General features: G+C 37.2%; 1 protein-coding gene across 2 annotated transcripts in view; it reads left to right on the plus strand.

Moving 5' to 3' along the window:
- The first annotated feature begins 3,510 nt into the window (after window positions 1-3,510).
- LOC126106640 (speckle-type POZ protein-like) overlaps window positions 3,511-16,358 on the plus strand; it is a 100,333-nt gene continuing 87,485 nt past the window's right edge. Inside the window, exon 1 of one of the 2 annotated variants that reach the window (XM_049912994.1) lies at window positions 3,511-3,800. In XM_049912994.1, the coding sequence (XP_049768951.1) occupies window positions 3,765-3,800 (36 nt within the window). In that variant the 5' untranslated portion in view covers window positions 3,511-3,764. Of the gene's footprint in view, window positions 3,801-3,826; window positions 4,094-16,358 lie in introns of those variants that run through there. The other variant, XM_049912995.1, reaches the window with a different exon arrangement.

Below are 16,358 nucleotides of genomic sequence, written 5' to 3' on the forward strand. Positions count from 1 at the left end.
CTTACCGTACTCTACATTTAGAACAAGCTACCAGTCATCACACCAAACAGAAATTTTCTTTAACTCGTCCCCTGTCCTACTATAGCCATCTACTGATGGTAATTTCTCATACAAGACAATGTCATCAGCAAACAGACGCAGATTTCTGCCCAACCTATTTGTCAGATCCTTTATGTATACAGAGAGCAAGAGCGGTCCTATCACACATCCCTGTGGCATTAGCGACGATCCTCTGTCTCTCGTGAACACTAGCCATCAAGGACAACATACTTACACAACATTTGGGTAGCTTCTCATTAAGTAATTTTCTTGACACATATGTAAATATCTAGTATGTTGGAAGGTTCTGATCTTCAAAGAAAGAAAGGCAGCAATATTTAGCAGAATTACAATGAATGTACCAACTGATGCTTTAATTCATCTGCTAGAATGGCTACAGCCAATGAAGACTGGCCATCATATCCCGTCCCATCAAAACATTCTGTAATACATTTCAAATGGTGGCATCCACACCAGCCATTCTATGATGTCATGTCACATCATGTCACCATCCAGGTTATTCATGAAGAAAGTTTTGATGGTCAATGTTATCTGTCCATTGTTGACCCCCAAGCTACTTCATCCTCATACATGGCGATACTGTAACCCTCTCTATTTTGTTTTGTCATGCATACTTTGTTTCGCTTGTATTAGATCATTGTTTTAGTGGTTATCAGTTGTTATTATCTGTCTTTGTTATTTGTTCCTTGTTATTGTTTTGTTATTTGTTACAGTTTTGTTATAAATTGTTTGTTTTTGTTATTCCTTTGGTTGATTTGAATAATGAATGATGAAGTCTTAATCGAAGCAGTGAGGCAACAGGCAGAGGCTCCTTACTCTGGGACGCTAAGCATTGAAATTTCTTTTCTCAGTATTGTTTCTTGTTTGAGATTTAAGGAGTGGATGTAGGAGATAACTATTAAGAGGAAGGACCTGTCCCCTACAACTACATGTGGTGCTCACATGTCAGTTCCTGGCAGATTTTTCTCCTTGGGGATTTTCAGTTTGCTTCCAGTACTTTACCTATATTTGAATGTGCAAAGATACCTCCATCATTGTTTTTGCCATAGGATCCTACGTCCACTGCAGTTGTAAGTAGGCTGTTTATGTTTTCTTATTGGCAAAGTTATGTAGCGCTCTATATGAAAATCACTGGCTGTGCTGTGTGCAGTCTGTGGCTAGTTTGCATTGTTGTCTGCCATTGTAGTGTTGGGCAGCGGCAGCTGGATGTGAACAGCGCGTAGCGTTGCGCAGTTGGAGGTGAGCCGCCAGCAGTGGTGGATGTGGGGAGAGAGATGGCGGAGTTTTGTAATTTGTCATGAACTGCTATATATATATATTATGACTATTAAGGTAAATACATTGTTTGTTCTCTATTAATATCTTTCATTTGCTAACTATCCCTATCAGTAGTTAGTGCCTTCTGTAGTTTGAATCTTTTATTTAGCTGGCAGTAGTGGCGCTCGCTGTATTGCAGTAGTTCGAGTAACGAAGATTTTTGTGAGGTAAGTGATTTGTGAAACGTATAGGTTAAAGTTACTCAGGGCCATTCTTTTGCAGGGATCTTTGATAGTCAGATTGCGTTGCGCTAAAAACATTGTGTGTCAGTTTAAGCACAGTCTTGTATAAATTGTTCTAAGGGGACGTTTCACAGTGAACGTGTACTGTGCATCTATCAGTGCTAGCAAAAATGTTTGTGTATAACTATAGATCTGTAAACTACTCTCTGGTGGTGCCACAGTTTGTACATGTTTTCCATCAGTGGTACATCTGCCAGATTTGTTCTGTAATTTACTTCCTGTCTTTTCCACTTGACATGGGCATTGCTTCAGTCATCATAATATTAATTATTGCTTGGCAAACTTCTTTGATGACACTGTGCACTGTAGAGTGTCCAAGGTAGGCATTGATAGAAATAGTTGAGGAAGAATCACCTGTTGCAATATACCTGCAAATTTTAAGAAGTGGTGTTAAGATATGCTATTTATAAACATGGAATCTTACAAAAAATATTTAGAAATACTTAACTGTTTGGTTTACATATGTAGAAAATTGCCGTGGATTTAAGTAGCTTTCATTTTCTCACATTACACAGACAACGTTGTTAAATGACTGGAAATATAATAAAATATTTCATTTTATTTTGTTGTCATAATGTGGCGGGCTTTTCTCAAAATAATTGATAATTTGGTTTTTGGTTTTGATTTTTGAATTTAAATGAAAATGCTTTTACGGAAATTGGTTGTTTAGTAAAAGTTAATCTTGAGTAAAATTATTAATCACATTAATAACTGTAAGACACTCTGATATTGAAACACGTTACATTTAAGGTGAAAAATGAAATAAACTTCTTTTTTATATTTTGTCTCGGCTAAACGTTTCTCCTCAAGCATGCGACCTTTGATTATTATTTGCATTTGCCCACACACGTGCAAGAGAATATGTCTTACCACTTTTTTATAATGCATTGTAGTTCGAGTCATGGCTCTGGATCTAGGCTGTTGAACTGAAAATGAAAATCTTAAAACTACCTCTTTTGCTGCCACGTTTGTCGGCTGTGGAAATAATGATTATTATAATTTACGTGGGCGAATTCTTCGCTTCCGCTAATTTTATAAACTTAGATTACCACGTAATGGCGTCTATGCTGCAGCGGCGGCTGCAATTGTTGTGCTGAAAATTACTTGAAATGCAGGTATTTAAAGGAAGCGGACATGAGATAGTAATCACCTCTTACAAATAAAAATGAATATTACAATGAAACTAATATATTATCAAATTCAGCAGCACTCGCCAAAATGTCCGACTTCTCGCACCAAAGACAAGAGAGAAAGAGTGTACCGATAAAAGAAGACAACTGAACAGTCCTTTTTCATTTACATTGTCCATTATTGTCAGAATGCATCCTTTTTATTCTTTGCACTCGAAAGTCTTACAGAATTTTATATAATAATAATAATAATAATACATGTTACGCTGGATCATGATAAGCTTGGATTAGATGTATCTAAACTTTTTACTGTATACTGGAAGAAAGTTTTTATATGAAATGTGCAGCAAAAAGTCCAAATTACCCAAATTTCCAAAAGTAATCTTGCTTCTCCTCTGTCTTACCTTTTCCAATGCGTCGGTGGAACGAGTGTCTAGTACCATAAAAAATTTGAAAACGGCTCTTAGGTAAAAGTGAGAACTGGGACAATAGCAGCACTGAAGGCTGTAAAAGAGGGGATAGAAGACGAAGAAAGATGTGTTTCTTTCGAACCGAGGGGATGAATGATGAGAAGCGGTGTTTTAAGGAAGTAAAATGTTCAGTTGTTTATTTTCCATTTATTATATGGTCATTTTGCTTGTATGTAAGCACTTCTGCAACTATTTTTGAAATGGAGGGTATTTTGTGGTAAAATCGGGTAGTTTTTCGATGCTGGGCGGATAATTTAAGTGGTAGGCATTGGCAACACTGCGTGACGGGGCTTTCCCGTGAAACCTCATTAGAACTGGCATTTGTACAGTTACGCTTCTGTCTGAGTGCGGTGATACGGTCGTTCGTGTGGTTACTATAACAGTTCCTAACTATTGGTAGACATATTAGTCGGATAACTACTTCGCCTTGCCGAGTAACACAGTATTCTACCGATAATTTTTAATCTGCTTGTGCATCGACGGTTGCTAAAGGGATAGCCGTGACCTTTTCGCACCTGCCGCAGGCTATAACAGTCGCGTACAGTATGGGAAACACCGAATCAACTCTAGAAGCGCAGCCGGTAAGTTGTGTTTACAGTCATCGTATTTAAATCTGTACGCCAACTCCCTTCAAGCCATGCCGTGACAACTGGAGCCAGCTTTCTAAAAACAACTGCTTCACCTGCCTTTGCGATACTGATGTTTTCATATTCCTGTATAAACAATGGGGGAGGCTGCATCAGGACCAATGACATACTTCCGTATTTCGTTCAGTAGTTCCAGTGGTCAGCGTTAGGTATGACAGGAAAGAAAGGAGGTGTATCATCTGTTGGTACTGCACACCAAACGACAGATCAAAGGACGCTGGACACAGGTGAGACGACGTGTTTCAAAGCAATAGATTCTCAGTTTAGTATACCATAACCTCCTAAATCGTTACGCCTTAGTAAGAAAGAGGCACAAACAAGCCGACAAACAATATTAATTTAACTGCAATTTGTTCCACTCAATTTAAGTTGTGCTATTAGACCTATTCTAGCAACAATCGTGTAGTTCTTGACATATTCGGGGAAAACTAGTCAAATGTTCGTGACAAGGAAGGTAATTAATGTCAGCTCTGCTGTTAGTCCCAACATAACCACAACTTCGTAACTGGTGAAATATACGGAAACAAGTCATATCGTAAGGCATTTAATGTAATTGCTGCTCATGGTGAGAATGAGTTGCGAATAAACAAAAAGCAAACAATGAAACCATAAGAATATATATATTTTGCAGCAAATAGTAGAGAATAACAAAACAAACATACATTTGTTTTTCAGATATGACTTATCATCATTGACCTCTATAGTACAGAATAACAGAACAAACAATAATTAATTAATTATGGTGTGTACATACATTTGTTCAAATAAGAATTATCATTATCATTGACCACTCACTATGTTCTGAAAATCCATGTACTGTGTAAAAACATTCTCTTAACATTTTTAAGCTCATTTTTAAAAATGTAAAACTTTTCTATCTTTTTGATGCTTAAGGGAAGAGCACTGGTTGTGTGTTTCTTTGTGGAAATCATTCCTGTGTCTTGTTGGGTAGTCATGGCACTCACTATTTAAAGAAGAAAATTGGGGGTGAGATTTGAAAAGGCAGATACTTTCGTAGATATATAAAGATGGGAGCGACATTTGAAATTCTTAGGTGACATTCTGTTTCAGAGCTGGATTTAGCCTGGCTGATTTACTTAGCTTATGACTGAAATTTCATATCCACGTTGTAGAGTTTGTCTAAATCCCAGTCTGAGTTTTTTAATAAATAATTAAGAACCCTAATACTGTCCTCATTGATACATCTTCTGTAGATATATTTCTGATGTATTCTAGAATTTGTGCCCAGTACATTATTTATAGAGAGTTTTATTACTTTGTGGTCCAAGAACCCTGTGTCAGTTACTTCAATAATATGATCTAGCTTTTGCAAGTCAAAATATATTTTATCTATTATTGTTTCAGAGTGTTTTCCATATCTAGTGCATTCATGGACAGATGGTGCTAAATCTTGTGAATATAACAAATTTAGTTTTGATACTTGTTGACCAAAAAAATGGTTCAAATGGCTCTGAGCACTATGGGACTTAACTGCTGAGGTCATAAGTACCCTAGAACGTAGAACTACTTAAACCTAACTAACCTAAAGACATCACATACACCATGCCCGAGGCAGGATTCGAACCTGTGACGGTAGCGGTCTCGTGGTTCCAGACTGTAGCGCCTAGAACCGCTCGGCCACACTGGCCGGCTGATACTTTTTGACAATTCAGTTTAAAGTTGACATCGAAATCACCAAGTACAGTAATGCTCTCTGTAAAATGTCTTAATTGACTAAAAAGTCTTTAAACACTGTCTAAAAATGTCATAAAGTTCCCTGATGGGGAATGGTATATGCACACGATAATTATTTTGGGTTCTATAAGTTTGCACATACTGTATTCAAACTCTTTATCAATGTGTCTTATCTTACTGATTTTAATTTCTTTGCATTCAATTCCTTGCTTCACGTATATACATGTTCCTCCCCCTTTAAAATTCTCACTACAAGAGCTACTGAGCATTTTGAATCCTGTTATTCTGGCTGTACAAGCTTGGTTTTCTTTTAGCCAGTGCTCACTTATACATAAAACTAAAATATCCTTTAATTTATCCCTCAAAAGCACATCAAGTTCAGCAATCTTACTAATTAGACCCTGGACATTTTGATATAATATAGCTAATGATGTCTTTCGAATCCCTCATACTGCTCACCTCGTTGTTTGGTTGCTGCCTGTCTTGAATAAAAAGTCCTTCAGATGGCCTGGTGGACACACTTTTCTTTTGCTCAAGGTACAGGTGGTTTCTAAAGCTTCTGGAGGTGTAGTAGATACTGTTGTTGCTGATACCGCTGGTATAGCCTGTTCCGTTTCTGATGACAATTTTTGTGTTGCAGAAGATACTGTGGACTGGTCTATCAGAGGCAGAACAGCAAAAGTTTCACTGTTTATGCATCTGTTTAATGAGTGAAGTAAACCTGTTTCGTTCAGTGTTGGTTTTGTTTCCTTTAAACAAAGTCCAACAGGTAACTGTAAAAAGTTTGCACTGCCTTATTCCATGCAGAGATTGTTTGACGGCAGCCTGTGTGCTGTCTATGTTATTGATATAAGCATTTGCTATAGCATCCTTAAAAGTGAGTTCATGGTCAACAGTAAGATGTTGAAAAGCAACATCTTTGAGGTACTTGGGCGATCGGAAACAGTGCGAAATAATTATTGGAATTGGCAAAATGTACTCTTTCTTAATGTCAAGTACAACAGTTTTCATTCACTGAGGTACAACACAAAAAATGTTGCAAACTGTTTTTGTAGCTCCAAACACGTCTAAAGGCTCCAAGAGAGTCAACAGAAGTGTTAGATTCCACCTGTCTGCTTTGACCTGTGACGTAATGCTGTTGTGATGTGTGCCGTCACTATGGCCTAATTTGTTTGAGTTGGTTGTGTAGATAGATATGTTGTATCTAATGGTGCCCTCTGCTGGTGGAGGTGGACGTGCTGAGTTTATTTAACTTGTGGTATTGGATTCATTTGATTTTTGCTTACATCATGATTGCCAGAGGCTTTTGTTGGTAAGTAAAGTTTGTTTTGATTTTATTCTATAGTAATTGCTATGTTTTTCCTGTTTTATATTAATGGTAGGTCAGTTGTGTTTTAATTCATCTAGTTAATACGGGGTATTTGGAGTTCTGTTTCCACATTTGGGAGTTGTGAGTGTTCGTTATATGCTAACAATAGTTGTGGTTTAGCTATACACGAACATATCAGAATGATATATGAATCGTCATCGCAATACAAAATCAGTAGCTCAAATATACGCACACGTGAAATACATAAGTATGCTTCAGAACATGGCAGGTGATTGGTTGTGCCTTTGATAAAGGAACCACCTCAGAATTTGCTTGGAGGAGCGTAGCAAACCAAGGGAAATGTCCAATTCGTCTAGGTTTGTTTTGTATAGCAAAATGTCGTAATTTAAATTTTTTGATAACATCTGTTTTAGGATGGTGCGATGATTTTTTTTTTTTTATGTTTAGCATTTCCTCCCCCTAAGCCACTTATTTTCTGCTGCTGTCCCGTCAGTTGCATTTTATTTATGGCATGAGACGATATTGTCATTTTTATTTTTGTTCGTGTTTGTCGGCGTGTGTATCAAGGTGCACTAGAAAGACAGGTGTGGGAGTGTTATCGTGACATCAGCGTCTCGGGCCACAGTGTGCTTGTGTGTATCGTGTTAGCAGTTGAGTGTGTTTGTGAGTGTCTTGTGAGCCAAGTACTGTAGTGTAAGTTATTTTCAACCACGTCTTTTGTAATGTGAATACTGAAATTATTCAACGTGTATATAATTTTTTAGTAATGAAATAAGTGTATATGAGAGTATAATAATCAGAAGTGTGCTTAACCTCAACCATGTAGATTTTACTTAACCATCCAATTTCTTTCAGTGCGAGTTGTAAAATAAGTACATTGTATTGTGCAAGCCACTAATATAGTGACTATCAAAGTGTGCACATGGTTCAGCAGGTTTTCGTGATTTTATACAGATGTGTTTATAAAGTAAATACATCAAGAAGGTATGTAACATCAAAGTTTAGTGTAGAGTGCTACAGTTGCAGTACATGTTATTATTAGTAAACTGTAGTGTTACAAATTAATTGTGACAGGTACTTCCAAACCATAAATTCTTTTTTTAATTTTGTTTACAGATTTTGTGAAACATCGAAATGCCACACAAGTGCAGTGTATTTGAATACAGATCAAATTACAAATTGGAAACTGGGAAACCAACAATATTTTCACTGCCATCCGATGAAAATCGCTGTAATGTGTGGCTTCGTCACATCCCAGCTGGTTCTTCAAAACTAAAACAACCAGGTGTATTTCGACAAATCGTACATAATTCGAGTAGACAGAATTATGGACAAAGGTGAACTAAAAGTGTTATCACGAATAATCCCTAAACTACCTGAAGATGTCGTGCCAACTTAATTTCCAAAGACGCCATCCTATTGTTCTGAAACAGTCAGAAAAACAAAACACCTTTCTGATGTAGAAGACAACGTGCGAAAAGCCATTAAAGATAGTATAGATTCCAATAAGAACTCTTGCACAGGAAGCACTAAAAAGTATACTTCTAGACACCAGAAAAATTAGTAGTAGTAAGTGGTCAGTCTGTCCCATCAAATGTTACTCTTTCTCCAAAGACATTTCAATCCTTGATTTTAACCATACAGTCCTCTCTTGAAAGTAGTTTCATATTTATTTGACAAACATGGATTTGATTAATTTCTGCCAGGGAAATTTCAATCTGATAATTTTGAAAGTTGATTTGGGTCATACCATCAACAGAATGATGCCAATTATTACGTAAGTTACATTCAGGTATTAGAAAATGAAAGAAAGCTTCGATTTATTAATGATGTACTGTTTGCTACTTATAATGACACTGTACAGCTGAAAACTTTAATTCCTATTCAGCAGAGCAAAGATCGGAGTGTTTATATACATATGTTTGCAGATATATTAAATGAGAGTTTCAAAATAGAGGACATTGGTCATGATGCTATACCTATAGTGACCCATGTAGGAGGTTATATGCTTTAGAGAAGTCTTAGAGAAATCAAAACGTTAATTAAACAGAGGTAGACTAATTTTGCTCTCTGAGGAAGTGGTATTTACTGTGGCTCTGGCATGGCACACAGTTTCTTCACTTCTGAAAAAGTAGCATTTCATGACATGGAGAAACAGCTTTCAGTTGCACGTAATATTAGTTGCAGAATAGTGGTCTCTAAGGTCATTGATGCTAGATGCAAATGTGTGTTGCATAACACCCTGTTAAACAAAGTAGAGAGTATTTCCCTGTTTACAAACAAGATTCTTCTTAATAATTTTGACAAGCTTTATAATGATAAAAGAATAGATTTCAATTATAGCTCCAGAAAAATTGAAAAATTTAAGTCTGTTCTACTCGCATAATACAGAACTGTGTAACACATAAATGTGGTACTGCATAGTAAATAAATATAATTGTGTATTATTTTTTGTATTTTAATATGTATTTATAATGAGCCCAGATTGTGACTTCCCATTTATTGATGATTTATTTTAAAGATGTGTGTGTGTGTGTGGGGGGGGGGGGGGGGAGGGTTATTGTTTTTGTTTTTCCTATTTTTATTTTTATTGACATGGAGTTCCAGCTGTGCAACAGATACAATCATTTGGACTTTCTTGAATACTTCTGCTCCCGTGCCTTACAGAGAATGTAGAACATCTAAAACCTTATGTACTCCTTTAATGATGAATAGATTCATTATAAATATAGTACACTGGAGTAACCTCTGGTACTGGTTATTACTCTAAGAAATTTCAATACTGTGTGCTTTAAAATAATTTGCAAATTTCCTGCAAGATAAAATTGAGAGAACTAATGTTCCTGCTGTTGATTTTGAAAGCTTCTTCAATTAGTTTCACCTTCATTCCAGTGTACATGTGAGCAACTACTGTAAGTGGTTTTTATTGTCATAGCAGTTTACTTGATTATGCATCATAAGTCTCAAAACTTTTTTTTTAATATATATATATATATATATATATATATATATATATATATATATATATATATATATATATATATATATATAGACACACACACACACACACACACACCTAGGTGAGTGGATAGCTGATATCCTGAAGCAATATTATGTTTATTGAATTTCTCTTCTCTAATTTGTGAACAAGCAGTAACTTAGCCAGATGTCCTGCAGTTATTGTAAAGGAGTTAACTACCAACCTCAGCCACAATTTGATCTTTTATATGCAGGGCAGAAGTGGTAAAAAATGAAGGGTTGCTGGTTGTTTAGTTGTGTAAATCTGGAAAGTAAGCTAAAGCAAAGCTCCAGATTTACATAAGAAATTATAAAATCTCTGCAAGCCAATTTCTTTTCATATTAATCAGCTTTGAATGACAAATGTGGCCTCAGAGGCATGATGCCTTGCTTCATCCCAGTAGCTCTAGTTCATGTGCCTGAAGCAGCTAATGAAGAACGGATGTATTAATGTGCTGACCTACTTCTTTGATGATTGGTATAATATTTCCTTTATCAGAATTGGTGACTCCTCCCTTGTTGGTTTATAAATTCTGGTTTATACTGACCAATTTTTTATGTTTTTTGTTTATGATTAACTGATAAAGTTCAGATGTCTCATGAGAGATGTAGTTTGGTTCATATTTACATCAGGTAGCTAATCTTCAATGTAAAATAGGTGAATGGTGTTTTCTGTGGGAATTCTGTCGGTGATGTGCATACGTTTTAATTTAAAAAATTCAGAATTCCAGAGACCCATGAGTAATTTGTTGTGTGTGTGTGTGTGTGTGTGTGTGTGTGTGTGTGTGTGTGCTATGTGTGCTATGTGTGCTATGTACAATAAAATGAAAAAAAAAAATTGCAAAAGGATTCAGTTGTATGAGGCACTACATCTGGTATAAAAGGAGGACTGTTAAACAGAAGAGACTGAAAACTAAGAACATGCTGTTATATCATTTATGTTGAGTGTGTACGTTAAATTACACTATACTGCAAAGTTATATTCAATTGTATTACTAGTAATCAGCAAGAGTCCAAAATAGTGGAAACAGATGCATTTATCGTTTGTACTAAGCTGATTCTAATTCAAAAGATTCAAAGTCATCAGTGTGCTGAGCTGAGCCAGTGAGCTCAGGCCTACCCTGGTCATGTGATGGTCAGTTTGTGACATATGCATCTGGGCCTGTCTTTTCATTGGCCACTGTGTGTGTGTGTGTGTGTGTGTGTGTGTGTGTGTGTGTGTGTTTTGACAGGTGACATCATTTGCGCCATATTGTGTCATTTCTGCTGTGTTGATAACTTCGTGTCAAAGCAGACAGGTGGAATCGGTCGCTTCTGTAATGTCCTAAAGGGAGCCTACATAAATTTTCACTATTTTGTATTTTCTAATCTTGTTCATTAACTTTAGTAATAAATATCATTAAATTATGAATGCACATATTTCGGACATCAACTAGATTTTTACCTTTTCTATTGCTCTTTGTCTCCTTTTAACAGTGTCACTATTTTCCGACATCTGCAACACACTGTGAACCATCAGATCACATGGAATAAATAAATAAATAAACCATAGGTATAGCTAAATTGGAACTAGGTTCAGAATGAAACATTGTGGTGAAATCACATGTTGTGCTAGTCACCAATGTGCTAAGTTATTTATTTTTATTGATCAAAGGATCATCTCAGAATGATGTTTATCATTACAATACAAAAGACATAGCTCAAAATATACACACACTTGGAATACATTTGTATACCTGAGAACCTGACAGGTGGTTGGCTGTAGCCTTGATCAGGGAACTAACTCAGCATTTGCTTGGAGTAACTTAGTAAAACCACAGAAATCCGAAATCAGTATGACACGTCAGAGCAAACTCCATCTTTATGAATCTGAAGTCAGTGTCTTAACAGCTGCACCACCTAATTCGGTTGGTCTCTAATGTACGGGCCTCTTAGATTCATATACTTAGTTTCAGATGACCTGTAATGCATAAAATAGCCTTTTTCTTCATTGCTGCACATGCCAAGAATCCCCATTGATGACCCTGGACCATGCAATGCTGCTAAGCCCCTTGCACTAAATGCTTCATGCATCGTTTAGTAACCTTTCCTCAGTCCACCTGAAAAACTAGTCAGTGTCCCCCATGTTGAAATCTTGTGAATGTTAAGACATTATTGTCATACACTTTACATCTTGACTCATGATTCTTTTGTGAAGTAGTGAACTGTTCTGTACTGAAAAGTGACAGGGTGCTGTAGTTACCCCTGTCATTATTACCCACTGCTGTGAGTCGTGTAAGTAGGCTTTAGTTATGTACTGTGCATTACTCACAAAGAATGTCTCAGCTGCCTTTTTAAATATATGCATTTTAGTAATATCTTTAGTTTTCTTGGGTAGTTGATTGTCCAGTTTTATTTTCTGGTGTTCCATTATTATGTGCAGAACTACTAGTGAAATATTCAGTACAGTGTTCCTGATATTTACCACAGATTGGTAGATGCACTCACGTGATGTAATAAGGATGTCCAGTTTTTTAAACAGCTCTTTACAATGAGCCTGACTACTACTTCAAGGTGTTATACTTGCAACCTTTTTCTGCAGTTTAAAAATTGTTCATTTTGTTCCTTCAATCCCCAAAAAAAGAGTCCCACAGTTAAGAATTTTGTGTACCTAGGCATTGCATGTCACCACAAGACAGTAGCTGCTACAGACTGATGCTAAAACCTAAGAGCAGAAAGTGCCAATGACATTCTTTTTGCCACTAGCTTTGTATCTTCACTCCTTGTTAATTAACTGTTGATATTCATCCCTAAAATTTTGCATTTGCTGCATAATCTACAGATTTATCACTTATGCTTAATGTGACAGTTTCACCCCTTTCCTGTTGAAATGTATACTTTTTGTTTTCTTTGTTTTGTGTTGATTAATTACATCTTGTCCAATTGTAAACATCCTTGAGGGTTTTATTTGCTTTTTCTATCAGAATTCTGGTGCTTTACCGATGACTGTAATGTTGCTGTCATCAGTAAAGAGAATGTTCTCTCCATACCTCATGCTGTGTGGAAAGTCATTGATCCTGAGGAACACATATGTTTAATTTTTGTCTGACAATTGTTTCACTAAATATCTATCATCAGCAGATGTGCGCACTATTTCCATCTAACAGAACACTCACATAAGACTTGTGATTGACAAGCATTTGGAGCCAGTGCCGTCTCCTTCAGGCAAAAGGGTTGGAGGGGAAGGAATAAGGCTGAAGGGAAAGGACTCGAGAGGTCTAGGAAAAGGGGTAGATTTTGGGAAAGTCATCCAGAACTGCGGGGCAGGGGAGACTTACTGTACGGGATGAGAAGGAAAGACTTACTGTTGGAGACTGCACCGGATGAGATTTCAAAACCTGAGAGCTTAAAGGTAGAAGACAGGGTAATATGCAAGACAGACATTACTACTAAAATATCATGCACAAGTTAATGAGAGTGAGAAGCTAAGTGTATTGTATGTAACAGAGGTGGGAGGGGTGGTGAAAAATAGATGGGAAAGATGAAAGATTTAGAAAACTAAAACAGAGTGAAGCAAAGAGTAGCAACAGTGAAGAATAGCTGAGACGGAAGAAATTAACATAAATTAAGGCCAGATGGGTGGTGAGAACCAGGGATGTGTTGAGCTGGTTTCCAGTTGCGGAGTTCAGAGAAACTGGTGTTGGGGAAAGGATCCAGATGGTGCATGTGGTGAAACAGGTGCCGAGGTCTTGAGTGTCATGTTGTAGAGCATGCTCTGCAACAGGATATTGCGAGTTGCCAGGATATACCCTCTGCCTACGCTCATTCATCCTAATCGATAATTTGGTGGTAGTTATGCTGGTGTAGAAGGCTGAAAAATGTTTACATAATATCTAGTATATGATGTGTCATTTTGCAGGTGGCTCTCCCTTTGATAGGATATGTTTTGCCAGTTACAGGGCTATTATGGGTGGTGGTAGGAGGGCGTGTAGGGCAAGTCTTGTAGTGGGGACTGTCACAGGGATAGGAGCCATAGGGCAGGGAGATGGGTGCAGAAAGAGCATAGGGTCAGATAAGAATATTGCAGAGATTTAGAGGGCAACAGAGGGCTATTGTAGGAGTGGTGGGCAAAATTTTCGACAGACTGGATCTCATTTCAGGGTATGATTTTTGGAAGTCATGGCGCTGTTGTAGTAGCTGATTAACTCATTGCAGACCAGGACAATACTGAGTCACCAAGGGTGTGCTCTGAAGCTATTTTGTGGAGGGCTCAGTTGTACCACGATTGAAGTCATGGCCCAGGAAATCTGCTTTTTAACTGTGCTGGTGGGGTAATTACGTGCAGTAAAGACTGGGGTGAGAAGGGTAGTGTATTGCTGTAAAGAGTCTGCATCCGAACAAATATATTTGCCTCAGGTGACAAGGCTGTATTGGTGGGTGCAGTCCCCAACAATCGGTCTTTCCTTCTCATCCCGTACAGTAAGTCTCCCCTAACCCACAGTTCTGGGTGATTTTCCCAAAATCTACCCCTTTCCCTAGACCTCTCCAGTCCTTTTCCTTCGCCCCTCTTCCTTACCTTTCAACCTTTCGGCCTGAAGAAGGAGCCACTGGCTCTAAAAGCTTGCCTAATTATAAACTTCTATTATGTGTGTGTTCTGCACTGGCTTGGTGAGTAGACTTTTCATCCATCCAATTAAATAATTTTGTTGTTTAGTAGAATTTTATGGTCAGCAGTGTTAAAAGCCTTAAACAGCTCCTTATATCACTATTGTAAGTACTGTAGTGGCCGATTGTGCCACTTCGAAAACCAAACTCTACTTTTACTTTAGGCTATACTTACTCTTGTAACATAGTAGTCCGTCTTTCATAAGTAATTCAGTCATTTTTGGAAATAAAGAGGATAGTGGGACAAGGCTGTAGTTTTCAGTACTCTCTGCAGTACCTTCCTTTAGTAAGGACACAATTACTCAGGCTTTAAGTACTCGCGAGAGATACCTCAAGTAAAGAACTCAATGATTAGGTTTGTTATTTAATGGGGTTTGTATGCTGTCTAAGTATGTCTTGCGAGTGGAGACTTGAACCTCATGTATGCCTGCTGACTTATTTTTTAATTTCTGTATTGCCTTTCTGACATGAAGCCATGCTGTGTGAAGGTATTTCTCTAGCAAACCTTTATAAACGTTTTTTCCACTTCTTTTTTTGTTTTGCTTTATTGATTATATTCTCTAACTACTCACACAATTTCCAGTGCAAAATCCAGTTTTTATATTTTCTGTTCCTTGTTTTTTTGTGTTCTAATAGTGGTACTTAAACTGTTGATGTACATGTACTAGAAGTACATTCTGAATGGGGCTGTCTGTGTTGTTGTGGTCTTTATTGTGTACAGGTATAGCTCTAGGAAACACATCTAAAAATTTTGGATCGTTGGAAGTCTCAGATTGCACCTGTTAGCTTTGACCAATGACGTAATGGTGTTGTGGTATGTGATATCATTTTGGTGTGAGGCCAGGGCAATGTGAGTGTTGGGTGCAGTGTTTTTTAGTTGGTTCGTGCTTTTTGTCATGTTGTTGTATTTGATGGCAACGTCTGGTGATGGATGTTGACGTGTTGCATTTAACTGTCATATTGGGTTCATCTGAGTCATGGTTATCACTATGGTAATGTAGGTTTGTTTGAGCCTGGGTAGTTGGTGCAGTAACATGGGTTTCAAATTGTTTGCTTTGGTTTTAATGAGTTACGTTTTTTTCCTTTTGTATGCGTGTTTGATGTTTTAGTTAGATCAGATTCGTTTTGTGTGTGTGTGTGTGTGTGTGTGTGTGTGTGTGTGTGTGTGTGTGTGTTTGTTGTCATTGATCTAATGAATATGGGGTGTTTTGGTTTTGGTGGTGTTCTGTCAGTTGTGTGGGTGTGTGAGGTTTTGTGGCTATGGTTTGTTTATTTGTTATTCACCGGTAGGTATTGAAGGCCCCGTTTGGCCTCTATAGGTCAAAGGAGATGTCAGATTTAACTTTTTGGAATTTCATATGCTAGTTTTAGTTATTGGGGGCTTCGTTTAAGCTGTCTAGGTTGAGTGTAAGACTCCTGATGATTTTGTGGCTGTAGCATTATATCGTGAGTCAAGATTTTTTATTTTATTTTTTATTGTGCGGTGTTTTGTATTGTTATATATTTAGCTTGGCCTCATCCTAAACACTGTATTTCCTATTTTTTGTCCCATTACTCTCATTTTATTGTTGGACTGAGAAGTTCATGTCATTTTTATTTTGTTTATATTTGTCGGCATGTGTACATGTTAACATCATTGCCATTTTGTGTACTGTGGACATAGGTCTTTCCGCCCTATTGATGACGTCAAGGGCCAAAGCAGACTGGTGGAATCGATCACTTCCCTAATGTCAAAATTGTTTTGCACTTTCATAATTTTGATCTATTCATTATGTTTGGTAACAAATGTCGTTATATTCTCAAAT

Source organism: Schistocerca cancellata, chromosome 10 (assembly GCF_023864275.1).
Source record: "Schistocerca cancellata isolate TAMUIC-IGC-003103 chromosome 10, iqSchCanc2.1, whole genome shotgun sequence".
In the NCBI taxonomy this organism is placed as follows: domain Eukaryota; kingdom Metazoa; phylum Arthropoda; class Insecta; order Orthoptera; family Acrididae; genus Schistocerca; species Schistocerca cancellata.